At 36.0% G+C, this 23,341-nt stretch overlaps 1 protein-coding gene across 1 annotated transcript in view; it reads left to right on the top strand.

The window, feature by feature from the left end:
- Positions 1–23,341, top strand: part of USP24 (ubiquitin specific peptidase 24) — a 148,356-nt gene that overhangs the window by 58,875 nt on the left and 66,140 nt on the right. Inside the window, exons 13-30 of the mRNA XM_030812898.1 lie at positions 2,250–2,357; positions 2,562–2,657; positions 2,748–2,909; positions 3,111–3,158; positions 8,464–8,571; positions 9,229–9,378; positions 9,963–10,094; positions 10,915–11,026; positions 12,774–12,850; positions 13,866–14,006; positions 14,190–14,243; positions 15,259–15,374; positions 17,992–18,058; positions 18,285–18,395; positions 19,103–19,201; positions 19,321–19,494; positions 22,546–22,631; positions 22,796–22,889. Of these exons, the coding sequence (XP_030668758.1) occupies positions 2,250–2,357; positions 2,562–2,657; positions 2,748–2,909; positions 3,111–3,158; positions 8,464–8,571; positions 9,229–9,378; positions 9,963–10,094; positions 10,915–11,026; positions 12,774–12,850; positions 13,866–14,006; positions 14,190–14,243; positions 15,259–15,374; positions 17,992–18,058; positions 18,285–18,395; positions 19,103–19,201; positions 19,321–19,494; positions 22,546–22,631; positions 22,796–22,889 (1,935 nt within the window). The remainder of the gene's footprint in view (positions 1–2,249; positions 2,358–2,561; positions 2,658–2,747; positions 2,910–3,110; positions 3,159–8,463; positions 8,572–9,228; positions 9,379–9,962; positions 10,095–10,914; positions 11,027–12,773; positions 12,851–13,865; positions 14,007–14,189; positions 14,244–15,258; positions 15,375–17,991; positions 18,059–18,284; positions 18,396–19,102; positions 19,202–19,320; positions 19,495–22,545; positions 22,632–22,795; positions 22,890–23,341) is intronic.

Raw genomic sequence — 23,341 nt, 5'->3', positions numbered from 1 at the left:
CTTTATCTTGCTTTAAACAGAGCAGCTGTACCTAACCCACTTTACAGGGGTTTTTATTAAGATTGTATGTGTAAAGGTTTTTATTAAGATTGTATGTGTAAATCCACTCACCACAAGAAGTTTCAAACTGCTGATCTAGTCTGGTCTTCTCATTTTTTAGACTAAAAAATGAGAAGGTTATATAGCAGTTAGTGGCAGAGCTAGGAATAGGTGTGTGTCTTTATTAAGGTTTTTATTAAGATTGTATGTGTAAATCCACTCACCACAAGAAGTTTCAAACTGCTGATCTAGTCTGGTCTTCTCATTTTTTAGACTAAAAAATGAGAAGGTTATATAGTAGTTAGTGGCAGAGCTAGGAATAGGTGTGTGTCTTTGTTTATCAATCTAGTGTTCTTTTCATTGTATTATTTTCATTAATAATTTTTTCCCATTTAGTCCCTATTAAATAAAGATGATTGATGAGTTTGTAGATCTCATCTTACTGGGACTGTCGAGAGGTGTGACAGAATCCAACATAGTCTTCAATTTTTTTTTCTTCACTTTGGTCATAGGCCATTTTACTGATTTTCCTGACTTTCCTGGCATTCCTACTTGAGTCCCCTTTACTAACTTACTCTCTTCTACTTTGACTATTTGGTTTTTTCAAGCCTTAGTTTTAGCCCCTTTCTCACTGTATTAGCTTTCATAAGTCAATTGCAGGCACTCCTGTGGCTTTGACTACATTTGTATGCTGTTGACTCTATGAATTATATCTCTAATTCAGATCTCTTCTTGGAGCTCCAATGCACTATATCTAAATATGTAACACACATTCCCATGCGTAGCACATTGGCATCTCAAATTCATTATATCCAAACCTAGTCATTCTCCAGTCTATTTCATTAATGGTATTATTCTTCATCTAGTTGGTAAGCCAGAGAAAAACTGGAGCACTCTTTGACTCTGTCAACTTAGTTACTGTATCAGTCAGAATCTAGTCAGGAAGTAGAAACTATGCTAGGTATATCAAGCAAAGGGAATTGATTACAGGGGATTGTTTACAAAAGTGTTCCTAAGTAAGGAGAGGAGGAAAAAAAGAGAATGTTGGAGAAGCAAAAAGAAAGAAGGGGTATTAAGTTCAAGGAAATGAAGCTGCTCTTGGAGGTGCTTTTACTTTAAGTGATGGAACTGTCAAAGAGGTGCTACCGCCACCAAGGTTTCCAGAGTCCCTTGCAGCCACAGCCAGCATCTGCATCCACTCTGAGCTTAAGCCAGACGTACTTCATCCTTCATCCTGCCACTCATCTCCCAGCGCTTCCTCTCATTGGCAGAAGGTAACAGGAAGTTGGCTGGCAGAGGAGTTTGGGAAATGTAGTTGGCAGGCTCCCAGCCCAGCATTACAGAGCAGACTATAGAAAGTCAGGTGCAGGAGTAAAAGAAAACAGTCCTGGGTCCCAAGATATTACTTCCCATGTCTTGACCTTGGTGGAATACACTCATATAATTTTGTTTTGCAAGTATAAATTTTGAATCCACATAAGGTTGAAGATTTAGGTTGAAGATTAGAGACCGTGATTTATATATTGTATATTCGTACTACATTCAATGAATGACTCTATGTGCATAGTATATATTGAGAAAATTCTTAAGGAATTGAATCTAAAAATGTCCTCTTTCATTTCACGTCTCTCACATGATGAACAGTGAGGCATGACAGTGACGTAATTGAGGTTAAAAAGTGAATTTAAACCTCAAGGTTGACAATAGGATATATAGCTCTGCAGCAAAGACTTACTGCCAATGGGATAAGTAAACATTAATTGAAATCACAAAGTATCTATGAGTAAAATAAAAAATGAGGCAGGTAATACGCTCAATTGGAACCTTCAGGATCATTTATAAAATGCCAAAAGTGGGTACATTTATTTTATAATTCAATCTGTTTAAATCTTTTAGCAGTTGAAAATACTTTGTTCTCTTCTTGAAGTGAAATATGTCACATTGAGAACTTGATTCTCCTGGGTTTTTTTTTTTTTTCATTGTCGGTTTAAAGAACTAATGCTTCTAGGAATTAAATAAGGCTAGCTGATGACGATTAATAATGGTTGCTTCATATAGTCTTGCCAATATTATGGAAGTGGATGCTGATTAGACTAGAGTCAATTTATCTTTGTTATATTTTTGCTTGTGCTTCTGTAAATTGCCAGGGGGAAGACTTAGGTTGTTCCAAGTTCCAAGACTTAATTTTTTTCCAATGTTTCCTTTTCCAGTCAGGACAATCATCTACCGTGATTGAGAACATTCATACTATTATTGCTGCAGCGGCTGTGAAATTTAACTCAGATCAGCTTAATCATTTGTTTGTTCTCATTCAGAAGGTACGTGTTCAGTCAGACTTGCCTACTTCTAAATTTTCTTAAAATAAGCTCTTTTGAGGTCCTGAATACCCCTCCTCCCCACCAATTAGCAGTATTTAAATGTACTTTTCTTACGTTATTAATGTTTTTAGCTCAAGTTTAAAATTTTTGCATATTTTGCCAGTTTGATCGTGAAGCAATTCCTGTGTCTTTTCCGTTCTACAGAGCTGGGAGACTGAGAGTGATAGAGTAAGACAGAAGCTTTTGAGCCTGATTGGACGAATAGGCCGGGAAGCTCGCTTTGAGACCACTTCTGGAAAGGCAGGAGAATCAAATGGATTTTTCTAGCTACAAATGCTCAAAGCAGCTATTTGCATATTGGCTGGCTGATCATATGTAATATTATTGTAGGTTTTAGACGTACTCTGGGAACTGGCTCACCTTCCAACCCTGCCCAGTAGCCTTATTCAGCAGGCCTTGGAGGAGCACCTCACAATCCTTAGTGATGCATATGCAGTGAAAGAAGCAATCAAGAGGAGCTACATCATCAAGTGCATAGAAGATATTAAGAGGGTTGGTTTCAGCTTTTACCTGATTTTGTTGTTAGAGCAACAGTATTCCCTGAGTAATTAGAGCCAAATAATTTTCCTCCCCTATTATGTAAATTAAACTAAATGCCGTATCTGGAAGCCCTTACCTTAAAGTCCAAGATCGGGAAATTATAGGTATTGCTTTTACCAAGTCACTTATATTTCTCTTAAAATGAATTTTCAGCCTGGAGAATGGTCAGGTTTGGAAAAAAACAAGAAGGATGGATTCAAGGTAAGAATTTGCAGATGGAACCAACTAAAAGGTATACTAGTTTAATAATTTCCTTTAATAAATTACATCACAATTTTAAAATAATAGTATGTTTTAGTGTTTCTTAATGTTCATATTAAATTTGATGTCTAAAAATTTGTCTATGACCTATGCTTTATTATTTAAAGCTTGAGAGTTACTCTTAATGGGCAAAAAATCTAGGGTCACATTCAAAGAGTAATTTTATTACATAATTTTCATAAAATTAGAAGATTTTCAACTTAGTTTTTCTTTTTAAAATTAAATCTAAAGTATGCACAGTTTTAATAAGTACAGCGGACTCCAAATAAATATTGTGCTTGTTTTTCTCCCATAAAGGAGAAATGGAGGAGCATTCATAGTATGAGAGAGAGAAAGGAAGGAGGTTCAGTCATTGATTGCACATAGTAGTGTTTCAGGTTCTTCATTTAGACATGTTCCTAAAGTAATTCAATAGGCAAAGTCATTCAGTGAGTATCTGTTGCTGGGGCTTCATTTTAGAAGGTAGGGTTGGATAGGGACTTGTATAAGAGGGACTGGGACTGTAGGTTGCTGTGAACTTCTGGACTGTCCTTGGAGGTGGAGGTTAGCAGATTGAGCGGTAATGATTGCAGCTCTCCTGTTGTTCCAGTCCTTAAGCCTCAAGCCTCTCCTCTGAGAGGGCTGATCACAGCAGCCAGGTCAGTGGACTGTGCTTCTGTTGTTGCAGCGGCCCTAATTGGAGCAGCGTTGTCCTCTCACCTAGACCCTCAGGGTGCCCAGACCAAACAAAGCCTAGCACCGGAAAGGCTTCCACTTTCTGATTTTCATTTTGTTATTAACATAGGAAAAGTTTTGGTAGAATAACTAGTGGCTTAATAATTTCATTAGTAAAACATATTCCTTGGCTTTTGTTAAGTATTTCTTTAAAGGATCTTGGATACCGCCAACAAATTTTCATTGGTATATTAAGAGACTCTTAGCTCAGTGGGCTTTTATTTCTTATGTTGTGTTTGATCACAAAGTTTAGTTGGGGGCGTTGAAGAACTTTGTGTTTTATATTTCTGACACTGAAATGTGACTAAGTGAATTTTCTACATGTAACCCAGCTTTAGAGATTTTAAAAGGTATTTGCAAACTGGAGCTGGTAATTCTCAGGTTATGAGGAATTTTTCTTTTAACTCAACAACATTGCTTTCTTTTCACTCAGATACAATTTGAATTTTTCCAGTTTTCTTAGCTCAGTGATTCAGATAACTTAGCAACCTCTCCTTATGATTAAAATTCATCCAGAGTTATTGAAGATGTTTAGAACCTTCAATAGTAAGAGGAAAAGGGTATCCATAGAAAAATGGTCTTTTCTTCTCAGCAACAGACGCGTTTCTTTGTATATAAAAGGTCAAAGCTGAATGGATTTTTCCCTCCCTCCAGGGAAGTGGCGTTTGAAACCAGAATATCCCTCCTGACCATTATTCCTTCCTTGTTACAGCTAAGCATTACTTAGCTTTTCTAGTCAGTTGCATCACTGCATCTTTATTGCTTCTCTTTGCAGTCATTTCATTTATGTCTGTTGTTTTATAACAAAACTCAAAAAGTAAAAGGAGAATTTTTGGAGTTATTTTGTGAGACTTGAAAGGAATATTCTTTCTTTTTTATTTCCCCACTGCTCCCAGTAAAGAAATTCTGGTGTACCATTATTTCATTCTAAACAATAATATCTTGCCTTTTATATAGCACTTTTCAGTTTACTAAGTGCTTTCATAGACTTTTACAAAGTACACATTGCTGAAGGGGGGCAGTGGGAAGATCAAAGCCCCCTGGATATGGCTCCAGGCAGGGGGGTGAATTATTTACTTCCACTAAAGGTGTTTTTCTATGCTATGCCCTTTCCTGCCAGGCAGCAAGGTGGGCTGACTGGGGATTATGTCTCCCTGCCAGGCTACACAGAAACTAAGCAAAGGGTAAGACAAGATCACCCACTTCTTACTCCCCTCCCACCCTCAGCTACCTCTATTCTCCCAACTGATTCCCCTTCCCTCTGCTTTTGATACTCTTAAAATTCCCAAGTTCCACTGTTGTGTTCAGAAATTCTGACCTTGATTTCCTAACTTTATTTCTGTAGATTCTGCAGGGTACCCTCGGCTCCCTTGGTCCTCTTTCCTTTGCTGCTTCTGTACCTTCCACTGTCTACCCCAATCCTTCCCTCTTATTTCACTTCTTTTTTTCTTCAATTAAAAAGTTTAAATGTACTCATCCCAAAAAAATTACTAAACCAAAAAAAAAACATCATTTTCCTTCATTTAGTTGTATCTGAATATTCCTTAAGTTGTTTATCTTCAGGCCACCTACCATAGCGCCTGACAGGCTTTTAGCAAATGTTGGTTTCCTTCCTCTTACTTCCTCCCCTTCACCCTGTGAGGACACCAAAAGCCTCACGTAGACATAGCTGAGTTGCCTCTACTTACCAAAACACATAACAGAAAGTAAAACTAGCAAGATGTCCTCAGTACAGATATTTTCACATGATGTGGTTAGTACAGGAGGAAATAACTTTTAGAAATTGTCCTCCCAAGCAAAAATTTTTGCTGTGGTCCTAGATAAAAGGATAGGTCTGGAAAAACAAGACAGATGAGGAAGTGGGGATGTTCAACTTTGAAAAGAGAGAACTCAAGAAAATGTGAAAGCTTTCTTTAAATACTTAGAGCATTGTTATAGAGAAGTTTCATTCAACTTACTTTTTATGTCTCCTAAGAAATTATGCAGAAGCATGTTTCAGTATCAATGAACTTTTATGTGAGAACAGTCTGAAAGCAGAATTCAGTCCCTTCTGAGGTAGTGAGTTCCTCATCAATGGAAATACTGAGTCAGTCACTGTATAAAAAATGAATAAAGAGAATTTAGGCATAGGTTTGCAGGCTAAACCAACTGACCTCTAAGGCTTCATCTAATGTTGAGTCCAATTTAGACATCCCATCAGCTCCTACTTATGAAATCTCCACTCCGTGACATTATCAGATATCTTCATTGTAATTGGAGAAGAGTAATTTAAATTTTTCTTATAACTTGTCACCTTGTCATAGATAAGATGAAATAAATAACATCTTTCCTGTTTGCTAAACTTTAAGAAGGCTATATCAGAAATAATTCTTAAATTTTAATTTTATAGACTTTTTCTTTGAATTTTATTGTATAACAAGTTACCTTCAAAGGATAATTTTCAATATTAAATAAAAATATTGTTACCATAATTGACTTAATTGGCCATCATGATACTTTTTAATATATTTGCTTATTGCCGAAGAGTTCATATTTATGTCCCAATTTTGTAATCCTTTTGGGAAGGTATCTGTTTGGATATAAACCTTACAGTATTTATTACTGTTGTTTTGCAACTTTTATAGTGTAGCCAGAAATAGTCTAGCTAGTTTCACAAGTAGTTGACCTTTAATATATACCTTATTTCTGTGATTCTAAGATGCCAGTGATTGCAGGCTGCATCTCAGATATAATAAACTTGCAAAGAAGAAAGAAAGAAACTGTCCGTTTTGCAGTTATGGACCATTGGTTTAGATTCTTAATGAGAGGTTGAGCCTAAGCCTTTTTTTGAACAATTATGAACAACTTCATGGGAGCACACTGCTTTGCATTGTATATGGTAATGCTTTGGACCTCTCTGGAATCTTTAAGATTGGCTGTATAATTTTGAGGCATGTTGATGAATATGGAGTTTTGTGTGCTTGTTCTCTTTTGTAAAACTCAAGCTGCTTTTTTTCATAATTGAGTTACGTACACTACAAGTTAAATACCTTCTCTTGAAATAAGGTGCAGCTCAGCACAGAGAGACATTTAGTGCTGAGCGGTACAGCCCTTCACAGGGTATGAGTCTGTCATGCCAACTTCTCCTGGCTTTGGAAAATGCATTAGTGTGAGACGACTGACTGTTTTCTTTTAATTGTGTTGATGGACACAACTGGTTAGTTAGTGCTGCATTATAGTGTAATCTTTTTGATAACATTTAAGTAACAAATTAGTGATCCAAATTTAAGTGAGAAAACCATTCTTGTTTGGTACTACCTATACCAGGTAACAACTAAAATGACAGGTAGATGAACAAATACCTTTTGTGTACAGCTAAGTTTGCACATACTCAGGTAAGCACAGCTATATAAAAACTTACTCCTGTGCCTAGTGGCTAGTGAGTTTCTTTTGACATAATTGCCTAAAGTGTCAATTTCAGAAATGTTAAAATATATGAAATCTTTGTCTTAGAATCTAGGAAATACGGTATTTGCTGATTGAGGATTGGCTGATCTCTATGAGGCAATGAAAAAAGTATTGTGTGACAATAACTTGCTCACATTTACATATTCAATAGTGAGATATTTCTCTACAAAGACAACAAAAGTGTATTTCCCCTCCACAAGGGTCTTCATCTGACGCTAAGGCTCAATAGAACAAGGAGGCCTTAAAACAAAAAATTCAGCCTCTGAAGAATGCTGAGGACTCAAGTTTTTACTCAGCTTTTTGATTAGAGATTTAATAGTCATGTTTAAACTGAAATTCTTACCAAATTTTGAAATTTCATAGTTTGAAAGATGCTATTTATTAAAAAGTAGTTCTCTTTATAAAGAGTATTACACAAACAGTAGACTTTTTAGATCTGTACTATGACAATCCGGATTGTCATATACTAGTTTCAGAAATAATATATTTGAAAGTGTTTTGAAAAATGTACAGTGTAAGTGTAAAATGTCTGTAATAATTAATAAAAGTAGAATTACCTCTTATGAAAGTGTTTTAACTAGGAAATACAGATTATGATATTTTCTTTAATATTTAGACCACTATCAGTGTCTTGATCATGTCATTGGTATCCTAGTAATATAATCATAGAAAGCAATATTCTTACTCCATTTTACTTACCATGCAGTTCAGTATTATCCAAGTTAAGCTTTGGCCATCAATTTATTTTGTGTCAACATGACTTAGCAGCCTGTGCTACTTAATCTATCCTCTGAAGTTGCTAATTCCTTGTTGTCTGTTTTTTGCTGATGTACCCCTGTACATTTACTGTCACTTCACATCCACTCCTGTTTGCAGTTCTTGGCTTTAGGAAATTGCATGCAGAATAAGAAGTTGAAGACTGAATTATGAGTGCATGGAGATAAGCTCTAAATGGTCAATATAAAGCATAAAATAATAAAAAGTGTAACAATAAACCTGATTGACTTGGAAATTTTTTATAGCTAATAAATGAATCTGCCGTTTATTTCTAAATTTAATTAATGTAACTTCTTTTTAACTCTAGTCATCTCAGCTTAATAATCCCCAGTTTGTATGGGTGGTACCAGCCTTGCGTCAGCTCCATGAAATTACTCGCTCATTCATAAAACAAACCTATCAAAAGCAAGACAAGGTAAGGGTATAGCTATTTTTTATTATTATACAGTTACTTGCATAACTTTTACAATAACAAAACATGGCTAAAATTGCTGAGTTTATAGTCACTATCTTTATGTCTATTGATGTAATTCACTTATATCATTTAATAATCTTGAGTTTAAGTATCATTCTGCTTTCATTTCTGTGGAGCTTTTTTTTATATCTCCTTAACTCATTTTCTTTTTATTTTCTTAATTTTGAAAAAGCCAGTTTTTAAAAGTTAGAATGGCATTTTAAAAATTGATTTGAAAAGATTAAAAAGCTTGTTGCTTGTTTTGTGTCACAAAAAGATTACTTTGCTTAAAGTGCTAGAGTTTCCTCAGTGTATAGACTTGGGAAGAATGATCCAGAAAAGTATACAGGAAGTGAAATAGTTATTTTTATAGGCTTTTAAAAATAAATAAATAAAATGAATATTTTTAAATGGAAAACATTAGTAGTTTATTAATTTTCTAGTAAATGTACATGCCAGATTGATTTTATTTACTTTTGTATAGGAAATAAGAATGAAGAAATTCTTATGTTGTCTTTTTCTCATCTGGGACTACATCTTTAAATAGCAGCTTGTATTAAACCAGCAAAATAACTGCAAATTCTCATTACCACTTTTCTTTTCGTTATTTTCCCCAAGAGCATTATTCAAGACTTGAAGAAAAATTTTGAAATAGTGAAATTGGTAACGGGAAGTTTGATCGCTTGTCATCGGCTTGCAGCTGCTGTGGCCGGGCCTGGAGGCTTAAGTGGCTCGACACTAGTGGATGGCCGGTACACTTACCGGGAGGTATCAGGCCTTGTGTTTTTGCTTCATGATTTACAACATTCATTTGACTTTTTTATACTTACACTATAGAAAGAATTTTTGTTAGCTGTAACTATAAAGAGGTTGTATGGGGTATCTTTGTAGTGATGGAACAGTTTTGTATCTTGATGTTTGTGAGTTACCTTTCCATATGATGAAGGAATAAACATCTTTGTCTTTGATCTGAAATAATAATTGCTAATTCAGTGGATAATGGGCTTTGTTTTTCAAATCAATTGATTAGTAATATTATTGTTTTTTAAAAATTTTGGAAAAAAATCTTAACTCACCAGTTTTGAGTTTGTAATGTTTTACTTTGAGATTGCTGAAATTACATTTTATTGACATCCAAAATCAACCGAATTTCTAATAGACTTGAGATAGATAGCTTCTATTACATTGTACTATCAATTTGTAAACAGAATTCTAATATTTACTTCACCCTAAATTATATGAAAAAAGATTAAGTAAAACTGTTGTTAAAACTTAAAGTTTTGTTTTGTTTTAATGTTGCTTTTAGGAATGAATGCCTGGAGTTAACTAATTAGCATTATTTCTTTGTGCAGTATTTAGAGGCACATCTAAAATTTCTGGCGTTTTTCTTGCAAGAAGCTACTCTGTATCTGGGCTGGAATCGTGCCAAGGAGATCTGGGAGTGTCTTGTAACTGGCCAGGATGTTTGTGAATTAGATAGAGAGGTAAGAAGATGGTATTGTGGATAAAGTAAGGCAGAAATATTTAAATATTTCACTTTTTCTGTGTGTCTCACATCTTCTAAACACTTTTCAGTTTATATAAGCATAAATAGTACGGGCCAAGAACTGTAAGTGCTGAAAAAATGTTTTATATAACATATATTCATGATAAAAATAAATGTATGTGTTCTTTGGTAATTTTCATACCATTCTGGATAAAATACCAAATTTAACCAAATGAGTATAAAGAATTCTAGATATATTTAAGTTTTTTCCCCTCCATATGAAACTAATTGTAAGTTGCCAACAGAAAACTTTGAGTTCCTATAATGATGTTGCACCCCAAAAACAGTAAAGAAGAATTAGTAACTGGCCACATTTTTTTTGTAAACTATAATTAAACAGCCAAAGATAGATTAAATCAGGAACAGAACACCTGCCTTGACGTTTTCTAAGAGTAAATTTCATTTTCCTCATCTTATTTGACAGAATAATGTTAACTACTTCCTAGACTTGTCGAAAGGCCTCACTATTGCGATAGTGCCCAGCATAGTGCCTGGTGTAAGCAGGCAATAAATGTTGATGGAAAAACCCAAGTATAAAATCCAGTGAAAAGTATGAGTAGATATTTTTATTATCTAGAGGAAAGATTGCTAGTAACTGCTTCATTTAATTTCAGAATTCCAACCATTTTAGCTTTGAGTGGTATTTTGACAATATAAACATTTGAAGTATTAAAATTTATCTTTACTTTTCCAGTTTGGAATATGTATGTGCCTGAAATGGATCTTAGTTATAGGGTAATATTCGTCTTATTCCACAGATGTGTTTTGAATGGTTTACAAAAGGACAGCATGATCTCGAGAGTGATGTTCAGCAGCAGCTCTTCAAGGAGAAAATTCTTAAATTGGAGTCATATGAAATCACTATGAATGGTAGGAAAAAACTTAAAATCTTTTTTTTTTCAGTACTTTTAAGTAAGAAGTGTTATTCTTTACTTTTAATCCTCCTTCTCAAAAGCAACTTAACAGGAATATCCTTCTAGAATTTTTCTTGTGCATATAAAGACATATTTAGTACACAAATTCCTTTTTACATGAATGATATCTTATAATTAGTTTTTAAATCATACAGCCTGCTAGATCAAATTGCCAAATTGTCTTTTTAAAATTTCTTAGTACAGAAGGATTCATTAAGGTAAAAATGTATCAAAGTATAGAAATCCTCCTTTCAGATGTTTCTTTTCATTGAATTTTTAAATTGAGATATAATTTACCTACCATAAAACTCACTTTTTAAAGTGTATATTCACAAAATTATGTACCTGTTCCAATCCCAGAACGTTTTCATCACCCCAAAAATAAACCTATACCCGTTAACAGTCACTTTCCATTCATTTATCCAGCCTCTAATCTATTTTCTGTCTTTGTGGATTAGCCTAATCTGGACATTTGATATGAATGGAATCATACACTGCGATCTGTCGTCTCTGGCTTCTTTCATTGTACTAAGGCATAATGTTTTCAGGGTTCGCCCAGGTTATAGCATGTATCAGTACTTCATTTCTTTTTATGGCTTTATAATATTCCACTGTGTGGGTATACCATATTTTATTTATCCATTCTTGAGCTAATGGACATTTTGATTGTTGCCACTTTTTGGGTGTTATGGTTAATACCGCTGTAAACATTCATGTACAAGTTTTTCAGTGGGTATGAGTTTGCATTTCTCTTGGATGTATATCTAGAAGTCAGATTGTTGTGGCATGTAATTAACCTTTCAGGAACTGCCTGTTTGGCAAAGTGCCACACTATTTTGTAATCCCACCAGCTATATATGAAGGTTCCAATTTTTTCACATCCTCACCAATACTTGTTATTATCTGCCTTTTTTTATTTTAGACATCCTAATGGGTATAAAGTGGTATCAAAATTTAATGGGTGTTTTTTTGGTTTGTTTGTTTGAGATGGAGTCTTACTCTGTCACCCAGGCTGGAGTGCAGTGGCACGATCTTGACTCACTGCAGCCTCCACCTCCCAGGTTCATGTGATTCTCCTGCCTCAGCTTCCCGAGTAGCTGGGATTATAGGCACATGCCACCACTCCTGGCTAACTTTTGTATTTTTAGTAGAGACAGGGTTTCACCATGTTGGCCAGGCTGGTCTCAAACTCCTGACCTCAGGTGATCTGCCTGCCTCAGCCTCCCAAAGTGCTGAGATTACAGGCTTGAGCCACCACACCTGGCCAAATCTAATGTGTTTAATGTGCACTTCTCTGGTGACTGATTATATTAAGCATCTGTTTATATGTGCTTATTGGCCATTTGTTTATATTCTTTAGAGAAATCTTAAAATCTTTTGCCCATTTTAAAATTGGTTTGTCTTTTAATTGTTGAGTTGTAAGAGTTCTTTATATATTCTGGAGACTAGCTCCTTATCAGATAGTTGATTTGCAAGTATTTTCTTCCATTATGTGAGTTGTTTGTTAGTGTCATTTGAAGCGCTTAATTTTGAGTATATCCGATTTACTAATATTTTCTTTTGTTGCTTCTGCTTTGGTACCATATCTAAGAAACCAGTGCCAAGAGTCTTATGGTTTTAGTTCTTGATTCACTTTGAGTCTTTTCATTGATTATCTGTGTTACCTAGAGTACATGAATTTATTTGGCATTTTATAATTACAGGTTTTAACTTATTTAAAACTTTTTTTGAAAATGTGAATCTTTGTGATCATCGATTGAAAAGACAAGGAGCTCAGTTGGTAAGTACGTTATTCTCAAATCTAAATAGTTTGGATAATCTAGTATAACTTGATGTTCAGCAAAAAAAAAAAAAGTGTTATAATTGAGAGATAACATAGATTTTTTTTGTAAAGAACAGCATCTCCTTGACTGCCAGCTTCTACGTTGATGACAGAGCTTCTCCTAGTGTAAGGGAGGCTCCTACCTGCACTACCATGCCTCACCAGCTACCTGGGAGGGCACTACTCTCTCCTCACATCTCTCTGTTTCTGGCTGATCTAGGGACAGCCAGTGGCCTCCTGTGGCCACATGAATGCAGAGCAGGGATAGTTCACCTAAGCTTCAAACTCCTCAGATCCAGCAATTCACATGTACCTAAAAAAGCAAGCGCAGTCTTCATCCTGGGGTCACAATGGCAGGGATTTGGGGAGAAAAATTGAGAAATAGACAGTGAGGCAGGAAAACTAGGATGTACAGCTTATGTTTATGTTTACACATGCTCCTTTGAAAAAAAAAAAAAAAGGCTTATTAACTCTTTTTCCAAGTCCTTTTTATTCAGGACATGGCTTCCTGGGTGGTAAGAATTTTTACAAGATCTTACAAGCCCTGGGTCCTGCTGTTTCCTACTGAGCTTTAGAAAGACCAGATTGAGCCCCAAGACCTAGTGACCACTTCTGGCTTGACTGTTTCCTTTTGAAGAAAAGCTCCTGAAGATGGTGCCCATCTCACTCCTGCTCTATTTCTGCTTCAGTAGCCTGTCGGGCTGTGTGTCCAGTTTGGATCTAGGGATGTCTGAAGAGATATCTCTATACCTATCCTGGTTCCCATGGAATTTGCCCAGTGCTTCTGTGGTTGGTTGCTTTTTAAAGTTCCATATCAGGATAATATTATTTTCATATAGCTGAGGTTTTGCAGCCTTAATTCATATTGAACTGAAGAGGTGTGGACTCATGATGTAACAAAATAATTATCTGTGGTTTTATAATTTTGTGATCCTGATATGCCTTTATAATTTAATTTTTTTTCTTTGAACAGTATGTAGAAAAGCTGGAATTGATAGGAATGGATTTCATTTGGAAAATAGCCATGGAATCACCTGATGAAGAAATTGCTAATGAAGCTATTCAGCTAATCATAAACTATAGTTACATTAATCTAAATCCTAGATTAAAGAAGGTAGGTATCTAAGGAAAGAAGTTATCCATATACAAAAAAGCAAAACATTATATGTATATTTTAGTGATAAGCTATGATCCTTGGCATGACCAAAAATTGGCTTCTTTATTTTGATATTTTGTCCTGAATAATGATTACAACTAAGTATCAAGGACTAATTGTAATTTCCATATGCTCTTTCAGGATTCAGTATCTTTACATAAGAAATTCATTGCTGATTGCTACACAAGATTAGAAGTGAGTAGCAAATTTGATTTAACATCTCTTTGAGGTAAATGCTTTTTTTCCTTTTATAATTTTATATTTTTAGATAATTTATAATGTTGATGTTTGTGGCTGGATCCTATTGAAGAATTTATCAACAGTACCATATTGTGGCATAGGGAACAGATGTTTGCCCAATATATAAGTGTACTCTATAGGAAATCTTTCTCCCTCTCATCACCTATCTTCCCCACTCCATCCACCTTCCTTCCCTTTTGGAGATAGGAACTATCTTCAGAAAATAGGTCATCATCTATACATTCCATATTTGTAATAGAATCTTTTTCTTTTTTTTCTTTTTCTGTTCAGGTATTTTATACAAGCACTGCTTCTTTTCTTGTTTTTCTTCATATTTCACCTAGTTATACCATAAATGTTATTAAAGGCCACAGCAAGACAGTTAGTAGTAGGTGGTATTGGTTGTCTTTGTCCATTAGAAGCCTGCTGTGTAATGCTATCTCATATGTGTCTCTTTTATTTCCAGCGTGATGGTTAAAGCCTTAAACATTCATACTCAGTTGATATGCTTAAGTTTTATGTCTAATCAAAAATATTCCAAAAGCATAAAATGCTACTGCCTCCCAATTCCAATAAGTTAAACTTTCTGGTGATAAATATGTGCTAGAATATGTACAGTATTTCCCTAATTGTGACTTCTATCCAAATATGTCATTATAAAAAAATATTCAAGTATTCAAATACCCCTTATGAGGTCCCATGTAAGTATTAACATATGTAGGGCAGTAGTTCTCAGCTGGGGCTTATTTTGCCTCTGGGGGTCATTTGGTAATATCTGGAGACATTTTTGGTTGTCACAACTAGAAGCATTCTACTGGTCCCTAAGTAGGTAGAGGCCAGGGATCCTGTTAAACATCCTACAATGAATGCCCAGGACAGCCCTCTGCAACAGCAGATTATCCTGTCCAGAATGTCACTAGAGTCCAGGTTGAGAAACCTTGATAGAGAATGACTGTTTGGTATTTTTTAGGCAGCCAGTTCAGCACTTGGTGGCCCCACTCTAACACATGCTGTGACCAGAGCAACAAAAATGCTTACAGCAACTGCCATGCCAACCGTAGCAACCTCAGTTCAGTCTCCTTATAGGTAAGTGATCAGAAGGGAAAAATACACAACACACATATGTCAGATTTTTAAACTGATTGGTATTTTTTATGTAGGTTTCTCAATTATTGATTTCCTCATTTTATATCATAATTTTTGCAAGCTGTCATAATCCTGAGAATTACGTGTTCCCCATCATACGCCCCTGAATCTGTGTCTCTTTGGAAGTTCTGTGTGTAGGTCATCACCAGGACCACCCGAGTACTGCCCTGTCCCTATCCTTCTACCTGGTGGACAGGTCTTCTTGTTTTAGTTTTTATTTAATTCATTTTACTTTTATTCTATGTAGTATGAATAACTTACTGTTTAGAATGGAATACACATACATTGTATGAAGACTACTTTTTTTCAAGTTAAAAATATTTACTTAGATATAGCTTTTCTCCTTGAATAGTCAAACTCAGGGCATTAATAGGGTAAGCAGAATGAAGTGGAAGATGATTAATTAAAAGTATGCATTATAATCATAGTCACTAAAATATTATTCAAATAATTAAAGTATTTTTCAAAATAATTTTTAGTGAGAACTTTATCCCCAAATGTTTGTGTTAAAACTTTAAACTGACATTGTCTCTTAATCACATTGCTGTTTTTTGAGTTTTCAGATATTGATGAAATCTTGAGTTTAGTGTCTGCTGTAGTTCTTTGATATCAGAGAACTACAGCAGACACTAAACTCAGATTTCATGAATAGGAGATATAGGAGAAACAATGCATAATTTGGAACATTAGATAGAAGTAACTAAAATACTTTTATGGGTTTTTTATGAGCCTCTACTGGTAAGCAGCACCACGTCATTATTTCCCAGAAAACTGGCAAGTGCTCTGAGAACGGCTTGCTCTCCCTACCTCACTCTGCTGCTGCCCTGTAGTGATGGGTACTCATAGAGTCTTTCTCTACTCTGGAATGACTATTCTTACAACTGGGGATATTCCTTTGCTTGTTAAAGCCTTCCTTTAAAAAGGGGAATCAAGGCAATGAGTCCTTTCCTCCATTCTTCTTTTTTAAAATGAGTTGAGTACTGTGTCACTATACTTTGTTAATATGAAGGAAGCCAGTAAACTCAGATTTCTCAGACTTCTTTTTTAAATGGCAGAAGTAATGATAGATTCAACTCATGATAAGAACACTAACATGACTTTCACATTCCCGCATTCTTGAAAGTATCTCTCAAATAGACTTTCATTTAAAATGTGTATTAAGAATTCCCAATTACGTGTTTGTAAGATGTAGTCCATCTCTATGACTCAGTTCCTTAATGGTTCATTTATCTGATAAATTAGAATGTAAGTATATTTATGTGCTATTGGGTTAGGATGTCCAAACTCTGACTTCTTTAAATGAGTGTGCTTTTTGTTTTTTTCTCTTTACTAAGTGCTTTTTATTCTGAATCATTTCATATTTGGTAGACTACAGAGAAAAACCACATAATAATTTTAAAATATTCTTATTACAAACTCTAAATAGGGTTAATAAGAATATATAGTTTCAAAGTCGAATTTGAACCAGAACATTGTAGTTTATCTCATTTCACTAGTTTGGAAAGAACTTTTCAGTATCCATAATTGTTCCAACTTGGGGTGGGGGTGTTTCTGTCATCTGTACAGTATTTCATAATACTGTCTGTGATTTAATTCATTATTGAGGCATAATTAAAAAACAATTCACTCAATAGTTCACTCACTTATTATGGACTTAGGTATTTTCTAAAAATTTTTCATTTGAATTTCAAGTTCTAGTTCTTGCCCATAGACTGGAATAATTTAGAACTCTGTTAAGTATATTTAATACAACTGCTAAAATGTGTTTAACCAGCTGTTTTTAGAGTGAAATTTTTGGTACTGCTAATCAGCATACCAGACCAATTGTTAGAAAATGGTAGTACCTCTTTTCAGTTTTAGAAATACACCTCTTTGAAATATCTAGACTCTCTGGAATAGAAAATGTTTAAATTAAGGGGACTTGGATTTTCATTTCTTAATGTTAACACATGTGATGTTCTCTTTAATAAAGTATGGGGCTATGACTATATAAGCTGATGAATATTGCAGTCTGATTATTTCAAATGATAAGTAAGATTCCATAAGTCTTCAACCAAAAGAGACCTCAGATCTCATTTTCAGATAGCACCTTTTGTTTGTGTCATACTTACCGATTTGCATTTGTCTTCTAATTCTCAGGCAGTTCAGAACTTTGTCAGATTTCATGTGTTCACAGAATTGTATGTCATATTTTAGTTATGAGATTAATGAAAGTCAAACTCACTGATTTCATTCTTGATGAATTAATGGACAGATAGGCCTAGAAACCCAGGTCCTCCATTTATGGAATAACTGTATAAAGAAATAAAAAGAAGAAAGAAAAGGAAAGGAAACATGGGGAGGTACAGGCTTCTCCCTTATTCCATCTGTATGCTACAGCTGTGAGCTTGTAGAACCACCTCCCCATTGGGTAAAAGGGAAGTTTAATCTTTGCAAATTTCAGTCTTTGACCAGTGAGTGCTAACTGTTATTGTGGTTTTGGTGAAACAGACTAGAATTGAGCTCAGATCAGTAACTCACTTCAAATACATTTTAATACTTTTTTTTAAATCTATAGATCCACTAAACTTGTAATAATTGAGAGATTGCTGCTTCTGGCAGAGCGCTATGTGATCACTATAGAGGTAAGCCACTTCCTTTTTTTAAGACATATGTTGCTTAGGCTGGGCTCAAGCGATCTTCCCACCTCAGCCTTTCTAGTAGCTGGGAGTTTAGCATACACCACCACACCCAGTTAGCCTCTCTTTTCTTAAAAAAGCATCTTCATTCATCATATATACATAGGTATGTATTTTTTATGTGTTTATCAGTGGTGCTGTCCATCTGACTTGACTTACTCGTTTTTTTAAGGATTTTTATTCTGTTCCACGAACTATTCTACCTCATGGTGCCTCATTTCATGGACATCTTTTAACTCTTAATGTTACCTATGAGTCTACCAAAGATACCTTCGCTGTCGAGGTAGGTTTACATTAAGAACTATAGCCATTTTCATGTTGTCTTATTATTTTCATAAAGCAGTCTTGATTGAGATAGCTGCATGAATAATCATTCTAAAGGTTGTTTGGTAAACAGATGTAGAATAAAGACCTGAAATGAAACTGTGGGGTACAAACAGATATATAAATAAATATTATATAATGTCAGGCGGTGGTAAGTATTGTAAAGAACAAACAAGAGTAAAGCAGGATACATTGATGAGGAGGGTGATAAGAGGGTGATGGGAATGCCCAAAATATTTTAGGTAAAGGTGGACATGAAGGTCTCTCTGAGGTGGTGACATCTGAGTAGAAACTTGAGTAAAGTGACAGGGTAAATGATGTTTGCTTGGGAGAACATTCCAGGCAAACGGAAGAACAGGTACAAAGGCAAGCAAGGTGGCTGGTGTGAGGAGAGCACAGTGAGAAAGGGAAAGAGTGGACAACGCTGCAGTGGAAGAAGGGCTTGAGGTCTCATTCCACGCTTGATGGGGAGGAGGTGGAGTGTAGAATGGAACATAATTATAGCAGAAGGGAAGCCTCACGAGGGCAGGGCTTCTTGTCTTTATGTTCTCTGCTGTGTTCCCAGCTTCTAGAACAGTGCCCAGTACTTAGTAGATGTTCACTCACAGTTGTTGAAATGAATAGATAAATGAATTCTCTCATAATGTGTTTAATTTTATTTTACAGGCTCACAGTAATGAAACCATAGGGAGTGTCCGGTGGAAAATAGCCAAGCAGTTGTGCTCTCCTGTGGATAATATACAGATATTTACAAATGATAGCCTGGTAGGTTTAAATAAGCAGTTTTTATGAATAATAAATGATATAAATATTTAACCTGATATGAATAATTTCCTCTTCCTTTTCCTCTCAATAATTAAGAAACCACTTTTCACTTTTTGCAGCTCACAGTGAATAAAGATCAAAAGCTACTCCACCAACTGGGCTTTTCTGATGAACAAATCCTTACAGTGAAGACTTCTGGCAGTGGGACCCCATCTGGGAGTTCAGCAGATTCTTCAACCAGCTCCAGCAGCAGCAGCAGTGGGGTTTTTAGTTCTTCATATGCCATGGAGCAGGTACTGGGTGATCAATTTCAATTTAAAAACAAGAACTTAACAGTCACTGTCTTTTTGTTCTGACTCTTCCAAACTGTATAACAAATGCTGGGATTCATTAGTGTTCAAGCATGTTGTGTTATTTCTTCCATCTTAAAAAAAACTCTTCATCCCACTTCCACCTTCAGTTACTGCCCCATTCTCCTTCCAAAATCAGCAAAGCTCCATGAAAGAGTTGTCTAAACTTGTTTCCAGCTTTTCTTTTGCCATCCTCTCTTGATCTCTCTTGATAAGAGTTAGCCTCTTTTCAAGTTGGTCTGTCACCTCCACCTCTTAGTCCTCATCTTGACATTTCATTGAAGCTGGTACACGTGATCACTTCCCCCTTGGAACACTCTTCACTTGGCTTTCAGGACTTGGTGTGACTTTCCACTGCCTCTCTGCCTGTTTGGTTTTTTATTTGGTGGGTTTTTTTTTTTTTTTTTTGGTCTCCTTTGCCAATTTCTCTTCATCTCCCTGATCTCTGTACTGAGGAGTTCCCTGGCCCAATCTGGACCTCTCCTCTGTCTACAGTCATTCCCTTAATAATCTCATCCAGTCTCCATTCTCTGCATATTGTATGTACATTGCTAACTTCCAGTTTTTAGTTTTAACCTGAAATAAATGGATCCATCCACTTAACATCTCTTAAGTGTCTACTAGGCACCCCAATCCTAATTTATCTCAAATTGAGCTCCTTATACCCTTTTCCCCACTACCTCACTCCCACCCCACATCTCTTCTTCCCACAGCCTTGCTGTATCTCAAATGATGGCATCTCCAGTCTTCTAGTTGGCTGAGACCAGAATCTTTGGGTTCCTTCTTTCACACCCATGTCCATGAGCAAATTCTTGACTCCACCTTCAGAATCCATCAAGAATCCAGCTACTTTTTTCTGCATCCACAGCTTGCACACCAGTCTAGGCAATCACCATGCCTCACCTGGCATATTTTAGTAGTGCCCTAACTGCTCTCAGTTTCTGCTCTTACACGAGTTCAGTCTCTTCTCTACAGGGCACCCGGTGGCCCAGGATCTTACTAAACATAAGTCAGATTGTACCACTCGGCCTGAGTGGCTCCTGTCTCACTCAGAATAAGAACCAGTCTTTACTGGGACCTTCAGGGCCTTCCTAATATGTCTCCCGGAGCCTGTCCAAGGTTGTCTCCTGTGAGCTTCTCCTCTCACCACTCCAGCCTCAGTGGCCTCCATGTTGGTCCTCAAATAGCATGGTCTGTGAACTTGCTCTTCCCTGTGCCTAAACTGTTCTTTCCTGATATGCAGGTGGCTCACTCTCACTTTCTTCAGCTTTTACTCATATTCTCAGTGAGCCTTCTCTGACTCTTTCCTACCCCTGTATTTTCAGCCTCTTTCCTACCCCTGTATTTCTTTTTATTTCGCTTCCCTACTTTATTTTTTCTTTAGCATACTGTATATTTTATTTATCTTGTTTATGTCTCTCTCCCAATAAAATGTAAGCTCCATGAGAGCAGATTTTCTTCTGTTTTGTTCACTGCTGCATCCTCGACACCTAAAACAGTGCCTAGAACACGATAGGTTCCCAATCAATATTTCAATGACTTCATGAATTAGTTTATTTTGTACCTTCTCTGTGTTAGGACTCCAGGTGTACACAGCTGCGTAAGACTGTTCTGCTTTTTTAGGCTTTTATAGTCTAGAAAGCAAGCTAATGTAAAGTAAAGGTATTTAAAAGACATACAGGGGTTTTTTTTCCCCTTTGGTTATTATATATATTTCTTTAATTCCAAACGTAAGACTTTGTGTGACTGCATCTTTTTACTTTACAGAGCATAAACCTTACTAGAGAGATCAAAGAACTCTTCAAGTTTAGTGTAAGTTGAGTGGTCCTTAGGATTTTAGAATATTTGCATATACATAATGAGATATCTTGAGGATGGGACCCAAATCCAAACACTAAATTCATTTATGTTTCATATGCACCTTATATATACAGCCTGAAGTTAATTTTATACAGCATCTTAAATAATTTTGTGCATGAAACAAGATTTTGACTGAGATCGGTTACATGAGGTCAGGCATGGAATTTTCCACTTGTGGTGTCATGTTGGCACTCAGAAAGTTTCTGATTTTGGAGAATTTCACATTTCAGATTTTTGAATTAGGGATACTTAGCCTGTGTTGGTATTGTGGGGTTGTCAGAGCTAACTGTATTTGAAGACTGGGTGTGGTGGCTCATGCCTGTAATCCTAGTAGTTTGGGAGGCTGAGGCAGGAGGATTGTTGGAGGCCAGGAGTTCAAGACCAATCTGGCCAACATAGCGAGACCCTCATCTCAATTTTTTTAAAAATTATATTTCATATATAACAAGAATTTTAAAAAGAAATCCCACTCAGAATATGTACATAGTATCTTCAAGTTTAATAATTTTTAGCTATCTCACATTTATCCTGAATTTATTAAAAATCTTCCCACTTGTAAATACATTGTGTAATGATGTCCGACTTCTTATTCCTTATAACCAGAAAATAGTGCTTTAATCATATCTGAATCTCTTTTATGCAGTTATAACCATTTTGTCTTTTCTGATCTTTGGGAAAAAAACATGGTAACTTCTTTTCTCAACTTAAATTACATGTATTTATTGTTGTGTGTGGATGTTGATACATAAACACACTACTTTTGTTTTCACATCACTACCCCTGTTCTCTACTGGGGAGCAGTCATTAGCTCAGTGGTGCCTACTCTCCATTATATTAATTACACATGCCCTCTGCTTTACCTCTCTTCTACTGTGCCTGCCTTTTGGCACCTTAGTCCCTTCACTAGCAGGTGGCCAGGAGAAGGGAGAGCAAGTAATACACGCTAGAAGGTAGTGAACCCTCATCTAATATGTTACCATGTGGTATTCTTCAGTACAGACGAGCACTGTGCTTCCCTCAAGCTTTACGGTGACCAGCCTTTCAGAACTAGTATTTTTATTGTTTGTAAGTTTGATTAGGAAAGGAGAACATTCTTTTGTAAATTTGAATTTCTATTTTGCTTTTTTCCATCAGGAGAAATCCCTCCCTGGTGTAGTGATGGCTCTCGTATGTAATGTATTTGACATGCTTTATCAGCTCGCCAATCTGGAAGAGCCAAGGTAAATATAAACATTTGTGAGGCTTGGCAGAGAGAAAGTTACTAACATTAGGGAGCCAAGTAACTTTTCACTTGAAATGCATTTTACTTTATATTCCATGCTAATGGACTTTCTTGAATTAAACTATGGCTTATATGAAAAAATTTGTATTTGAAAAACTTCAGGATAACTCTACGAGTACGGAAGCTTCTGCTCTTGATACCCACTGATCCAGCCATTCAGGAAGCCCTTGATCAACTTGATTCTTTAGGAAGAAAGGTATGAGTATTTTTTAACTAGCATGGCAATTTTATATCACAATTCAGTGAGTGAAAATACAACCTGAAATGACATCAAGGTCATATGATACCATCTTTCCCATAATGTTTTTTCTTCTTTTGAAAAATACCTTCGCCAGCCCAGTGCAGTGCAGTGGCTCACGCCTGTAATTCCAACACTTTGGGAGGCTGAGGTGGGAGGATGGCTTGAGCCCCAGAGTTCAAGACGAGCCTGGGCAATGTAGGGTGACCCCATCTCTACAAATAAAAAAATTAGCTGGTGTGATGGCACATACCTGTAGTCCCAGCTACTCAGGAGGCTGAGGCAGGAGGATAGCTTGAACCCAAGAGGTCAAGGCTGCAGTGAGCCGAGATTACACACTGCACTCTGGCCTGGGCAACAAAGCAAGACCCTGTCTCAAAAAAAAAAAAAAAAAAAAAAAGAGAGAGAGA

The sequence above is a fragment of the Nomascus leucogenys genome, chromosome 5, assembly GCF_006542625.1.
Source record: "Nomascus leucogenys isolate Asia chromosome 5, Asia_NLE_v1, whole genome shotgun sequence".
NCBI classification, from domain to species: domain Eukaryota; kingdom Metazoa; phylum Chordata; class Mammalia; order Primates; family Hylobatidae; genus Nomascus; species Nomascus leucogenys.
This window is presented reverse-complemented; position numbering and strand designations above follow the sequence as displayed.